We start from the raw sequence: 12,632 nt of genomic DNA on the forward strand, positions 1-12,632 counted from the left end.
TAAGGCTTCTTTTCTTTTTTCTGTCTTTTTCCCCTTTTAACATCAGGCAGGTAATGTGCAGGAGTCTAGACACGGTTTGAGGGAAGCACATCTCACAAAATGGCAGGAAAACCCATTCATCACACTTAGGAACCCCAAAAGGACCTGTAGCCACAGTTTCAGTTACTGTTTACTCTCTGATGAGCCCTAAATCTGTCTCCACTGCAGACCTTTCTTTTTTTTTGGTCCTGGGGATCAAACTCAGGATCTTGCACTTTCGAAGCAGGTGGCAGAACCACTGAGCTAAATCCCTGGCCCTTTTTTTTTTTTTTGTCTTTTGAGTCAGGGTCTCCCTTTGTAGTTCAGGCTGGCCCTGGACTCACTGTGTAGCCCAGGCTGGCCTCAAACTCACGGCAGTTCTGTCTCGGCCTTCCATGTGCTGGGATTATAGGTGTGTACTACCATGTCCAGCTGAAAATTTTACAATATGGTCTCTTATGTTGTCCACTCCAGGCTAGTCTCAAACTTCTGCCTCGGCCTCCCCAGTAGCTGAGGGTGCAAGCACATGCCACTGCACAGGGCTTGACAATGCTTCTAGTGAGTGCCTTCCATAGGCCAGACACCCTGTCATCACTATCTCTCCTTATCGCTCCTTCCCCCCTCTCTCCTGACAGCTCCTATCTCCAGCATCCCTCCCTCCCTCCCTTTCTCTCTCTCTCTCTTTCTTTTTTGAGACAGGGTCTCGATTTGTAGTTCAGGCTGGCCCTGAACTATGTACCCCAGACTGGCCTCAAACTCCTGGCAATTCTCCTGCCTCAGCTTCCTGAGTGCTGGGATTACAGGTGTGGCCACCATGCCTAGCTCAGCTATTTAGATGTTTAAAAAAATAGAAAAAAGAGTTGGGGATTTAGCTCAGTGGTTCTGCCGCCTGCCTCAAAAGCACAAGGTCCAGAGATCAAAAAAAAGAAAGAAAGAAAAAAAATTCACAGCAGTCACTGGTGATTTAAAAATAGGAGTATATATTCACATCTGTCTTCTTCCGTGAATTTCAGTGTTCATTTTTATGCAGTTCTTTTTTTTTTTTTTTTGGTACCAGGGATCAAACTCTGGTCCTTGTGCTTGTGAGGCAGGCGGCGGCACCACTGAGCTAAATCCCCAGGCCCTCCGTCTGCTTTTGGCAGTATATTGCTGGCATATCATCATCTATTGGTAAATTGTGCGGCTCATTTTGTCTTTTTCTCATAATTGTACAGAAGCTGTGGTCATTTCTTCATGTTACTTATATTTAAATGAGGCAGACCTTTCTGAATTATTAGCAGACCGGCCCCATGGAGCAAGAGCTCAGGAGAGCTGTCAGGGCGCCGCAGGCTCTTCTCTGTGTAATTGTCTGCCTCAAACCTGGCATCTCTGTGTCACCCCCACTTCCCGTGCCTCTGGGACCTCTCCAGGCCTCTCTGCTTCTCAGCAGGTCCAAAGGCCACTGTCACTCAAGTGCCCAAGGGGGGATACACTTGATATTAGCAGGAGAATTGTGCTGGCACTTCAGCCAGCCCAGGTGCTGCAGTCACCCTCTCTCCACTGCCCTCGCCCTCGGTTCTGGTTCTGTCAGTCACCCTGCTCTCAGAATATGGCCTCTCCTCCCAGGAATGAATAGGCCTTTACCACCTGCGTGCTGTCACCAGAACCTTTCCAGAGGCAGCATTCTGGGGACAGCCTAGCCTGCTCAGCTCAGAATCAGCTCTCTCTCTCTCTGTCTCTCTCTCTCTCTCTCTCTCTCTCTCTCTCTCACACACACACACACACACACACACACGCACACGATCGACACTTGGCGGGTTTTCTGCACCTCCTAGCTTTACTGAAAGTGTGTGCATGCGTGTGTGTGCCCATTCTCTTCATTCTTCTGTGTGGTTTCCAGGAGATAAGGGGAGATTAGAAATAAGCCACTGCCCCTTTCCTCGCAAAGATTTTTTTTTTTTTGATACTGGGGATCAAACTTGGGACCTTGCACTTGCAAGGGAGGCTGTGGAACCAGTGAGCTAAATCCCTGGCCTAAAAGACTTTTTTACACAAGTAAAAGCTTCTGCATTCTGCAGCACTGTGGAGTGACCCAGTGACCCCTGACCTGCTCCCTGCCTTGGGGTCTGCCTCTTGGTAACCACACTGCTGTGACTCCAGGGTGCCCCTTTGCTCCCATACGGTGGCAGAAGGCCCTGCAGAGCCCTTCCCACCCAGCGCCTCTCTGTGCATACAGTGCCGTATCAGAAGAGTTTATGCACCAAGGTGTGGGGCCACAGGGAGCTCCGGGGACCTTGCTACCCACGCCCGAGGGTGAGTTCCAGCACGGGTGGTAGCTCCTGTTTCACCCATCCCTGGTCCTTCCAGCAAAGTGATGCAGCAAAATAAACCCATCGTATTGATTTCAGTTATCAGAATATTAATAAAAACTTCCAGTAGAAGAAATCTTGTACTTCTTCATTATCATATTAAATAAAAGAGCACATTTCAAATGTGGGCAGGTTGAAGTTCAATTTTAATAAGTAAAGACGGATCAGTACAAAGGATGACTGCTTGGTTTGAATGAGGCTTTCTAACCTGCAAAGTGGTCCTTGACAAAGCAAGACAGGAATATTAGCCATGAGCAAAAGATGTCTTTCTTTTTTGTGTGTGTGACACTAGGAATGGAATCCAGGGCCTTTGCACTGAGCTATATCCCCAGCCCTTTTCCATTTTTTATTTTGAGACAGGGTCTTGCTAATTTGCTTAGTTCCCTAAATGGTATCTGAACTTGTGCTCCTTCTAGCTCAGCCTTCCTGAGTGCTGGGATTATAGGGATGGGTCTACATTTTTTCCATCCAAATTCATGGATCACTTGATCTCAATACCCCTGGGCCCTGGTACTTGGGAGAAGGCAGTCATGGATTCAGGGAGCTGGAGAGTAGTTACAGCCCTTAGTGGGGGTCTAAATAATCCCAGTCCAGTGTCCCCTCTGTGGTCTTTCTGCCAAGCCCTCCATCTGCTGAGACCCGATGGGAGCCAGGTGGGTATTAGCCAACTGGGGCAAAGAGCTGATGGGGAGAAGGAGGTGGGGGCCCTCAGGAACACAAGCCACTTCCTCTAGGGGCTCTGATCCCATGGGGTTCTAGTAGGTCCACTTCTTTTTGTACCAGGGATCGAACTCAGGTCCTTGTGCTTGCAAGGCAGGTGGCAGAACCACTGAGCTAAATCCCTGGCCCCAGGTCCACTTCTTGAGTGAGCTCGGCACCCTCCCCCAGAATACTTGGCTGGACACTGACAGCCCGCATTGGTGACTCAGTTCTCTTTTTCTCTGTCTCCTAGCCCAAGCCTGACCAGCCCCAGTACTCATTGACCTGTTTGTTTGTTTGGGGGTTTTTTTTCAGACAAGGTCTCCATAAGTTGCCCAGGCTGGGCTCAAACATGCAGTCCTCCTGCCTCAGCCTCCGAGAGTGTGGTGATTACAAGCATGAGCCATCACGTGAGGCACAGACCCGTTCTCAAGCTATGTTAGCACTCTCAGCTCAGGCCAGCAAGGTGGCAGCTTGGAAGCCACCCTAATTCTTCAGGGTAGGAGCATGCAAACTTGGGTGTATATTAGAGACATCCTAGGCGCTGACCCAAAATCCCCTGTTGGGCGCCCCACAGGGCTTCTGATTCAGTGGGCATGGTCTTGCCCACCCCTGTGCACGTCTACCACTTTCCACGTGAGGCTGGTGCAAGGGCCACTCAGAGAACCACTGCTTTGAAGAGGTCCTGCACACCTCTGCTCCAATAGAGACTCGCCAGGCTGACGGTCAGAGCAGTGGATTGATTCCTTGCTGCAGCTCCACAATGCACCTTGAAGCCCTCGGGCCAGAGGGCTTCCGGTAATGCAGAAGTTTTAAACTTTTAGGCCTTCAAGCCTTGAGAATTCTCACAGGCCCTTGTTTTGTTCCTATTTACCCAGAAACAGGCAGATCCACAACCCATCCCAGTGAGTGATACTTTATATAATCACAGTGTAAGCCACCTCTCTCTCTCTCTCTCTCTATATATATAATATATATAATATATATATGTATATCCTGTTAGCTTTAGTGTTCAGAATATGTATTCTGCTATGTCCTGTTAGCCTGGAAAATGTATCCCGTTAGCCTCAACGTTCACAACGTGTATCCTGTCGCGTTCTGCTATGTGAAAATCCTGATCCTAAAGAAAGCCCCAACCTCAAGACAGGTATGATATTGCCCATCCCAAGCCCACCCCAACTTAAACTACTGCATAAAACTCCCCCATTCTTTTATTCCGGGGCCCAAGTCTTTACGGAGCACCCAGCTCCACTGGGCCGGCCGGTCAATAAAGCTTTCCTCCATGTCTTTTGAGCGGGTTTGTCTTTCCCAGTCCAGATTTCCTACAACACTGGGAGCTGCTGAGAGGTCTCACTGTGGCCCTGATTGCTGTAGTCTTCACTTTGGTCCCATAGGCAGAGCAGCCATCACTTTCTCCATCCCAGGAAGTTTTCCTGAGCATCTGAGCTCTCTCCCACCATGGAAGTCTGCCAAGCCATCCTTGATGAAAGATCAATCAAGGAGGCAGTGCACTGGGAATGAAAGCCGGAGTTGGCCGGGCGTGGTGGCAAACACCTGTAATCCTAGCACTGTGAGACTGAGAGAGGAGGATGGAAAGTTCAACCCCAGCCTGAGCAATTTAGCAACTTACTATCCAGACCTCAGGGCCTTGGCACTTGCTGCTCCCCCTGCCCGAAGTGTTCTTCTCTCATCGTGATATTGCAATAAAAAGAAAGAGTAGCTTTTGGTCTCCATCCTGGCTCCTGGACAGAGCGCCTAACACCCCTGTAATTTCCTAAGAGACAAGGGTGAGAAGAGCATCTTTTGTCATTCTCAACAAGCCCCTTTCACCCACCTCTGAGTTCCTGTTGATAAGGTGACTTTGGAAAGCCCTGACATTGGTTGGTAGACTGGTTGCCAAGGGAACAGCCCTGTGATTGGGAGTTGAATGTTTAGCCCCATCCGTTGGCCTCCAACCAAGGGCGAATGAATGACTCCCTGGGCCTGCGTGCTGAGGCCTCTGCACACCCGGACACCAGAAGGAGGGACTCAGAGAGCTGCCAGGTTGGAGCACTGGGTGCCCAGCAGGCAGGGGTTGGCAAGGGCTGGGAGCTCTGCACCTGTCCTCAGTACCTGGCCCTGGGCATCTTTTCTCTCCGCTGCTCCTGAGTTGCATCCTTTGTAATAAAACAGCAAACACCAGAGTTCCCTGAGACACCTAGCAAATTTCTGAACCCGAGGCGGGGCGCATAGCTGCCCCTGATTTACAACAGATTGGCCCGAATCACAAGAGGCCCCGTGTAGGGTTGGCATCTCAACTGGGGGCATCTTGCGGGACTGACCCCTTTTAGTGACAGGGTTAGTAGACAGTGTTAGAACTGAATTAAATTATAAGACACCCAGTAAGGATTGGTTGGTGCAGGAGAATCCCCACATGAAAGGCTCTGAGTGTGAAGAAAAACAGTAAGGTGGGCCTGATGGTGTACACCTGTAATCCCAGCACTCAGGAGGCTGAGGCAGGAGGATTGCTAGGAGTTCAAGGCCAGCCTGGGCTACATAGTGAGCTCAAGGCCAGCCTAAACTACACAGCAAGACCCTGTCTCAAAAGAAAGAAAAATGATATATTTTTTCTTTTTACTCACATATCCACATGGCTTGTTCCCTGCCCTCATTAAAATCTTTGCTCAAATATCAGTCTCAGAGAAGCCTTCCCCCACCACCCTATTCAAAACTGCAGTCCACAAGAAGCGCATACATCTGCCCTTTTCTGTCTTCCATAGGCACTCATGGCCTTTACCATACTTTATTTTTATTGCCTCTCTTCCCCACTTAGGATGACCATGAGGACAAGCGTTTACTTGTTTCATCAGGCCTAGCAGCATTCCTGGCATCCTGGGATAGAGAAAGTATTCAGGGAATGTTTGTTGGCGAGGCATGATGGCTCATGCCTGTAATGCCAGCACTTTTCGAGGCTGACACAGGAGGATCCCAAAGTCAGCCCAGCCTGGGCAATGCAGCAATTTAGTGAGATCCTGGCAATAAACGGATGAAGGTTCTGGGGCAGTAGCTCAGTGTGAAGTCCCTGGTTCAATCTCCAATACAAAGAGGGAGAGAGACACAGAATTTGTTTAAGGAACAAGAAAATAGAGAAGTGCCGGCCCCGCCCTGAGCCCGAGGCAGGCTGCAGTGCCCTACAGGGGAGAGCAGGGGTGAAAGGAAGAAGTCCTGAAGTGAAAGTGCCCCAGGGTCCCCCATCGTCCCCCAGTGTCTAGGTCCGGGAGAGGGCGCGGGAAGTGAAGACAGCTTCCCTAGAACTGGGGGGGGGGTGAGCAGCCCTGCTGGGGTCTCCGGAGGGCCCCCACAGCTTGCCGAGGCGAGGCGCTGGGCAGGGACCCGGGACAAGGACACAAACGAGGGTCGCTCTGGGCTCCCTGCCCTGGAAGCTATGAGCCAGGGTGGCCAAGGGGTAAAACTGTGCTGGGGAGGTGCTGGTCAGAGGCTGCTAAGGCTGAACGCATGGTGACCAACGCAGCACACACACACACACACACACACACACATGCACCAATGGCAGCCTCTCAGTACCGCTTTCAGTTCTTCCAAAGAACCTCCTTAAGGCCGGGGACGTAGCTCAGTGGTTCCACTGCCTGCCTCTCAAGCAGAAGGACCAGAGTTGGACCTGAGTTCGATCCCGGTACAAAAAAACCCCCAAAAATCTCCTTAAAAGCGAGGCGTGGTGGCACACACCTTCATCCCAGCACTGGGAAGTTGAGGCAGGAGGATTTGTTGAGTTCTAGGCCAGCCTGGGCCACACCTCGAGACCCTGTCTCGGAAACCAAAAAAACAAAACAGAACAAATCTCCTTAAATCCTCAAATTCCTAAGCTCTGCCAATCTTACTAAAGATTTCATAGGAGGTAAGAGGAAAGAGTGACTTTGTCCTTCCTAAAGCAAACAAATTAAAATCCTTCCTGGAGCTTGGGACTTGGAGGCCAGCCTGGGAAACACAGGGAGACCCCATCTCAAAACTTAACAAAAACAAAAAAACAAAGGAATTGTTATAAAGAATCAACTTGTCAAAAAACAGGCTCTTTGTTGTGAGAAAAAAGTTTAGTCCAGTGAACAGGGACTAGGAACAGGGACGAGAATCAGGAGATTCTAGCAGCTGGCTGGGAGAGATTTCATCTGGGAGTGGATGGGCTAACACTAGGAGAGAGAGATTAGCAATTAATTGGGAAAGGAATTAGGTTTTGAATCTGTAGGTTTTGAATCTGGGGTGAAATGTTTATGGCTTGGATGCCCAAGGACAGTCTGCTCAGGTGTGTGACAGCTACTGGACCTCTTGGTGTGTGGTGCACTGTCGACTCATCTTGAGTCCATTTGGGCTGTTTAGTGAGAAGCTGCTGTTTGCTCTGTGAAGCTGGTTCAGGCCAGGTCCAGCAGGAATCTGGACTCCGCTGGACCTTACGCCCCTCCCCTTCCCCCTGGGGTGCTGGTGTCAGCAGAAGCTGAAGGGGAAGTGAGGCCTGAGGGGCAGCAGGAGTGAAGGAAAGGGGAAGTTTGGGAGCCAAGCCTTGAGGAGCCTGGCAGGAAGGAGAGCAGGAGCCCACGAGACCTGAGACCTGGTCCATCTCCCTACGGCCTCCAGCATCTCCTGAGCTATGAGCCAAGCCAGGGATTTACAGGGTAGGGAAGTGGACAGCAGGAAAATGAAGGGAACAAGGACCTGGGGACCCAGCAGGGCAGCTAGAGGGTTCCGAGGGCAGACTGGGGGAGGCCCTGGGCTTCTCCAGGGACCAAGCAGGGGCGCAGGTTGATTAAACTCTGTGACCTTTAGGAGGAAAAGCTTTTGGGCTGCTGAAGGCCCAGCAGGAAGAGAGGCTGGAGGAGATCAACAAGGTAACAGGAGGAGCGGAGGGGCAGAGCCTGGGGACAGGGCGGGGTCCTGCATGAGGGCCGGGGTCCACCCTGGCTCTTGGCTCCCCCAACAGCAATTCCTGGATGATCCCAAATACAGCGCCGATGAGGACCTGCCCTCCCAACTCGAAGCCTTCAAGAGTGAGGGGGTCACTGCAGGGTGGAGAGGGGGCTCAGGTCGGGTGGGAGCCCCTTGAGTCCACAGCATGGACTCAAAAACATGTGCACTTCTGCGGTGGGACACCAGAGCCACCTCCACTGTCCCCTCCCATCCCTGGCTGCCCCTCCTGGCATCGTGCCCAGTTTGACAGGGTCCCCAATCCCCCAGCCCCGCTTCCTATGCTTGCCCCTTCTCCCCGCCGCATCTCCTCCTCACTGACCCCCTGCCTCAGCCCAGCCCCTGCTAACCCTGTCTGCTGTCCCTCTCGCTCAGGGAGATACATGGAGTTCGACCTGAATGGAAACGGAGACATCGGTAAGGAAAGGGCAATGTGGGGCTTGCGAGGGCCTAGGCAGAAGCCCAGCTCTCCTGCCTGCTCCAGAGCAGCAGGAGGGGGCAGGAGCATGGACATGAGGGAGGAGAGAGAGAGGCTCCCCGTCTTCCCTCCAGATATCATGGCCCTGAAGAGGATGATGGAGAAACTCGGGGTCCCCAGGACCCACCTAGAGCTAAAGAAATTAATTGGAGAGGTCTCCAGTGGCTCTGGGGAGACGTTCAGCTACCCTGACTTTCTCAGAATGATGCTGGGCAAGAGATCTGCCATACTCAAGATGTGAGGCTCCAGTTCCCACCTCCCCGACACCTACCTGCTTTCTTCTACAGGCCCAGCCCTGCCCTGGTCCCCAGCCTCAGCTTCTGTGCATTATTCAGAACCTGCTCTTACACCCCACCGGGGCCCCTCCAAAGTCCTGTCCCCAGCGGTGCCCCATCCACGATTTGGTCCCCGCAGCCCCAGCCACTGCTTCCCTCCTCTCCCTGCCATCCCTGCTCGCCTCACGATTCTCCCACTTCGGGTTCCCCTGACAGAAGCACCCCCATGGCTGTGTCTCTTCTAGGATCCTGATGTATGAGGAGAAAGCAAGAGAACAGGAGAAGCCAACCAGTAGCCCCGCCAAGAAAGCTATCTCTGAGTTGCCCTAATTGCAGTGTGTGTGTGTGTGTGTGTGTGCGCGTGTGTGTGTGTGCGCGTGTGTGTGTGTGTGAATCTGTGCACGGTGGGACTGAAGGGCTTTTAATGACCCCACCATGGAAAAAGAAGACAAAATTGTGAGCCAGGGTCAAACTACACAAATTATCTTCCCCTTCCAGATCATGTCAGCTTTGTTTTTATTTGGGGGACTTTTCTCCTGGGTTTGGGGAGGAAAGAAGGGTCTTTGAGGGGAAAAGAGCAAAGATTCGCCCAAATAAATCATCTATCCACAATTTTGTGTGTCTACAGCAAATGTTTCCGTCCCCTAAGGTGGATTCCACAAGTGTAAGATAATTCTGATCTCAAGAAATTGATGTAGGATTTTTTGTTTGTTTTGTTTTTGGTGATACTAGGGATTGAATCCAGGGCCTTTGCACTAAGCTACATTCCCAGCCCGTTTTATTTTGACTCGAGGTCTTGTTAAATCCCTATGTTGCACAGGCTCATCTTAAACTTGCAACCCTCCTGGCCCAGCCTCCCAGATTACAGGCATGCACCACCATCACCACCTAGGTAGGACATATTACTCTTTTATTAGTATATTACTCATAAGTAGTAAGGGTTACCTTGAACCAGCAGTTTCCACCACAACAAGCTTTGTGGCTTTGACAAATCCCTCACTCTGAGTTCTTTCTTTCTTTCTTTCTTTCTTTCTTTCTTTCTTTCTTTCTTTCTTTCTTTCTTTCTTTTGTGCTGGGGATCCAATTTAGGGTCTTGCACATGTTAGGCAAGTACTGTGCCACTGAGCTACACCCCTATAGCCCTCTGAAGCTTTTATCTGAGAATGTAATACAGTAGGATCTGTGCTATTATGACTGGCATATCTCAAACCCTTAGTAATGCCTAAAGCTTGAATGAGTGGATGAAAGAGCTAGAATCCACTAAAAGGCCTGATAAGAATTAAAGAAGTCCGGGTGTGGTGGATCAGGTTTGTAATCCCAGCACTCAGGAAGCTGAGGCAGGAAGAACCCTGTGAGTTCAGGCCAGCCTGGGCAATATAGTGAGTTGAAGGCCAGCCTGAACTACAGAGCAAGACCTTGTCTCCCCCGACACAAAATAAATCAAAAAATAAAAATAAGTAAAATATTGCTGCTGAATGGCTTACCATAGCTAATAGATCTGATGTATTACCAGATGGGCTCTGAGGTTTCCCAAGGAGGAGATGGGGACTTCAATTCACTGCATCACAGAATGCTTGGCTCTTGTCACAGATAAAAGAATTTTCAGTCTGTACCAGTAGGGGGCACAGAAAAGACGTATTTGGCAGAAAAATGGTACACAGATGGGGGCACAGGGCTTTGGAGTGAGCTGTACTATGGGCCAGAGCTGCCCAGCCTGGTCTGCACAATGGGTGATCAAGGATGTGCTCTCCTGCTGCAAGTCAGCTCACCCATCCAGGGGCTGCAAGTGAAGATCTGCTGCCCACTAGTGTTGCTGCCTCTGAGAGTGGAGGTCTGTGGCAGAGAGGGTAATTTACAGGTGCAAAGCACATATGCCTACCCAGAGTCCAATTTACAAGTGTGTTGTATTTTGTTTATTGGGCATTACTGGGGATTGAACCCAGGGCCTTCACATTGGGCTACATCCCCTGGTCCTTTCTATTAATTTCATTTCCTTTATTTTTTATTTATTTTTTGGTACCAGGGATCAAACTCCGGACCTTGTGCTTGCGAGGCAGGTAGCAGAGGCACTGAGCTAAATCCCCGGCCCTTATTTTTATTTTTTTGAGACACAGTCTTGCTATATGTAAGCTGGCTTGGAACTGTGTAGCCCAGGCTGGCCTCGAACTTGTGGGAATCATCCTGCCTCAGGGTCCATGTGCTGGGATTAAAGATGTGCACCACCACACTGCTCCCCCCACACCTCATTTTTATTTATTTTTTTCTTTTTTGGTACCAGGGATTGAACTCAGGACCTTGCACTTGTGAGGCAGGCAGTGGAACCACTGAGCTAAATCTGTGGCCTCCTCTTTTTTTTTTTGTACTGGGGATCGAACTTGGGATCTTGACATTTTTTATTTTTGAGTCAGGATCTTGCTAACTCCCTAAATTGTTTAGGCTGAACTCAAACCTGCAATCCTACTTCACCCTCCCAGAGTGCTAGGATTACAGGCTTCACCACAGTGCCTGGCTGCTTGTTATATATTTATTTATATTTTAAAATTAATTATTTAATTAGGTTTTTTGAGATAAGGTCCCATTATGTAGTTCAGGCTGGCCCTGAACTCACTATGTACTCCACTCAGTGCCTCCTGCCTCAGCCTTCCAAGTGCTAGGATTATAGGCCTGTGCCACCACGCCCTGCACTTATTATATCTTTAATGTCCGTAGATAGACATAGACAGAAAGACAAACAGATATTGCGTGCGTGTGTGTGTGTGTGTGTGTGTTCCTCTGTGGAAAAAAAGCTTGAGGAACTTTTGGGTCCTGAAACTGCAGTTTTTCTTTTTCTTTTTTGGTGCTGGGGATCGAACTCGAGTCCTTGCGCTTGTACAGCAAGCGGCAAAACCACTGAACTAAATCCCCAGCCCAACTGCAGTTTTTCTTAAAAGCACAACTTTAAAATTATGATCTTCCGGCAAAGACCCGAGTTCGATCCCCGGTACCAAAAAAAAAAAAAAAAAATTATGATCTTCCTTATAGGTGCAAATTCCCTATAAGTGTTATCATTATGTATGCCTAAAATGTACCAATAAATGTTTTGCTATAAAAAAATTATGATCTTGTCTTTCTACCTACCTTCATTTCTTCTAATTCAAGGAGAGCAAAGGGTTTTACAGTCAAATAGTAAGAGACAAAGAGGAGAAAATAGTACCGCACTTTGTAAAATGAAACCCATTGTTGAGCGAATACAAATTGTCAATAATCTCAAATATAAAAATCTATTCATAAAAATTACAGGTTATAAAATTAAATGTCCGTCTTAGTCATTGGTTGCCGGTATTTTGATGAAGGGATCATTCCTAGCCTAGCTTTGTTCAAATGTTGCATCTATTATGCAAATAAGAACTCCCCAAAGAACGCCTGTGCTTCTCTAAACCCTTGGATTGGTCTCTTTATCCACCTCATTTGCATGACGCATTTAATAAATGAAAGGCCCCACCTCTGCGGTGCCGTCACCTCTCGCGAAGGAACGCGTGAGCCTGAACTCTTCCAGGGACTAGGTAAACTCCACCCTCTGCTGGCTAAAGCCTCCCGTTGGCCCCGTCCTCTCCGTTTCCGAGGAAAGCACCAGGGTCCTCGTATCTTTTCTTCCACTTTCAGCGCCCCTACGTCTCTCCACTCCGTTTTTTCCACGGACGCACGACGCACACCCCGCCTCTTTCTCCCACCATTCCTCGTGTAAATTGTGCGCCCCAACCGCTCGGCCGACCCGGCGTCGCATTCCCGCCCTCTTTACACGTCTCTCGGCCGACGCCGGGCTCTCCCCCTCAGCCAATCAGCATCTTAGCGTTTTAACTCCCGGCTCTTTATGCAAATAAC

At 49.7% G+C, this 12,632-nt stretch overlaps 1 protein-coding gene, 1 long non-coding RNA gene and 1 other non-coding gene across 5 annotated transcripts; 2 read left to right on the plus strand and 1 right to left on the minus strand.

The window, feature by feature from the left end:
• Window positions 1-40: 40 nt before the first annotated feature.
• LOC147828312 (small nucleolar RNA U13) lies at window positions 41-144 on the minus strand. The gene has a single exon (XR_015451026.1). It is a non-coding gene; the product is annotated as a small nucleolar RNA U13 (small nucleolar RNA).
• Window positions 145-4,069: 3,925 nt separating this feature from the next.
• On the plus strand, window positions 4,070-4,798 carry LOC147828313 (uncharacterized). 3 transcript variants are annotated; one of them, XR_015450962.1, is made up of 2 exons: window positions 4,070-4,212; window positions 4,378-4,798. It is a non-coding gene; the product is annotated as an uncharacterized LOC147828313 (long non-coding RNA). The 3 variants fall into 3 exon arrangements; XR_015450963.1 differs by having other exon boundaries at window positions 4,383-4,798; XR_015450964.1 differs by having other exon boundaries at window positions 4,460-4,798.
• Window positions 4,799-7,524: 2,726 nt separating this feature from the next.
• Aif1 (allograft inflammatory factor 1) lies at window positions 7,525-9,383 on the plus strand. Its single transcript, XM_004847005.4, has 6 exons — window positions 7,525-7,729; window positions 7,881-7,942; window positions 8,035-8,101; window positions 8,394-8,435; window positions 8,571-8,733; window positions 9,017-9,383. Exons 1-6 carry the CDS (start codon window positions 7,705-7,707, stop codon window positions 9,099-9,101), a joined length of 444 nt encoding a protein of 147 aa, XP_004847062.1. The 5' UTR covers window positions 7,525-7,704; the 3' UTR covers window positions 9,102-9,383.
• The last annotated feature ends 3,249 nt before the right edge of the window (window positions 9,384-12,632 follow it).

Source organism: Heterocephalus glaber, unplaced genomic scaffold (genome assembly GCF_053883595.1).
Source record: "Heterocephalus glaber isolate CG9 unplaced genomic scaffold, H.glaber_assembly_v1.0 deba00001141, whole genome shotgun sequence".
Classification (NCBI taxonomy): domain Eukaryota; kingdom Metazoa; phylum Chordata; class Mammalia; order Rodentia; family Bathyergidae; genus Heterocephalus; species Heterocephalus glaber.

Coding starts and splice junctions, on each gene's coding strand:
- Aif1 (XM_004847005.4), top strand. CDS start 7,705: ATGAGCCAAGCCAGGGATTTACAGG. Junction 7,730..7,880: donor CCAAGCCAGGGATTTACAGG/GTAGGGAAGTGG, acceptor TGTGACCTTTAG/GAGGAAAAGCTTTTGGGCTG. Junction 8,102..8,393: donor CCAACTCGAAGCCTTCAAGA/GTGAGGGGGTCA, acceptor CCTCTCGCTCAG/GGAGATACATGGAGTTCGAC.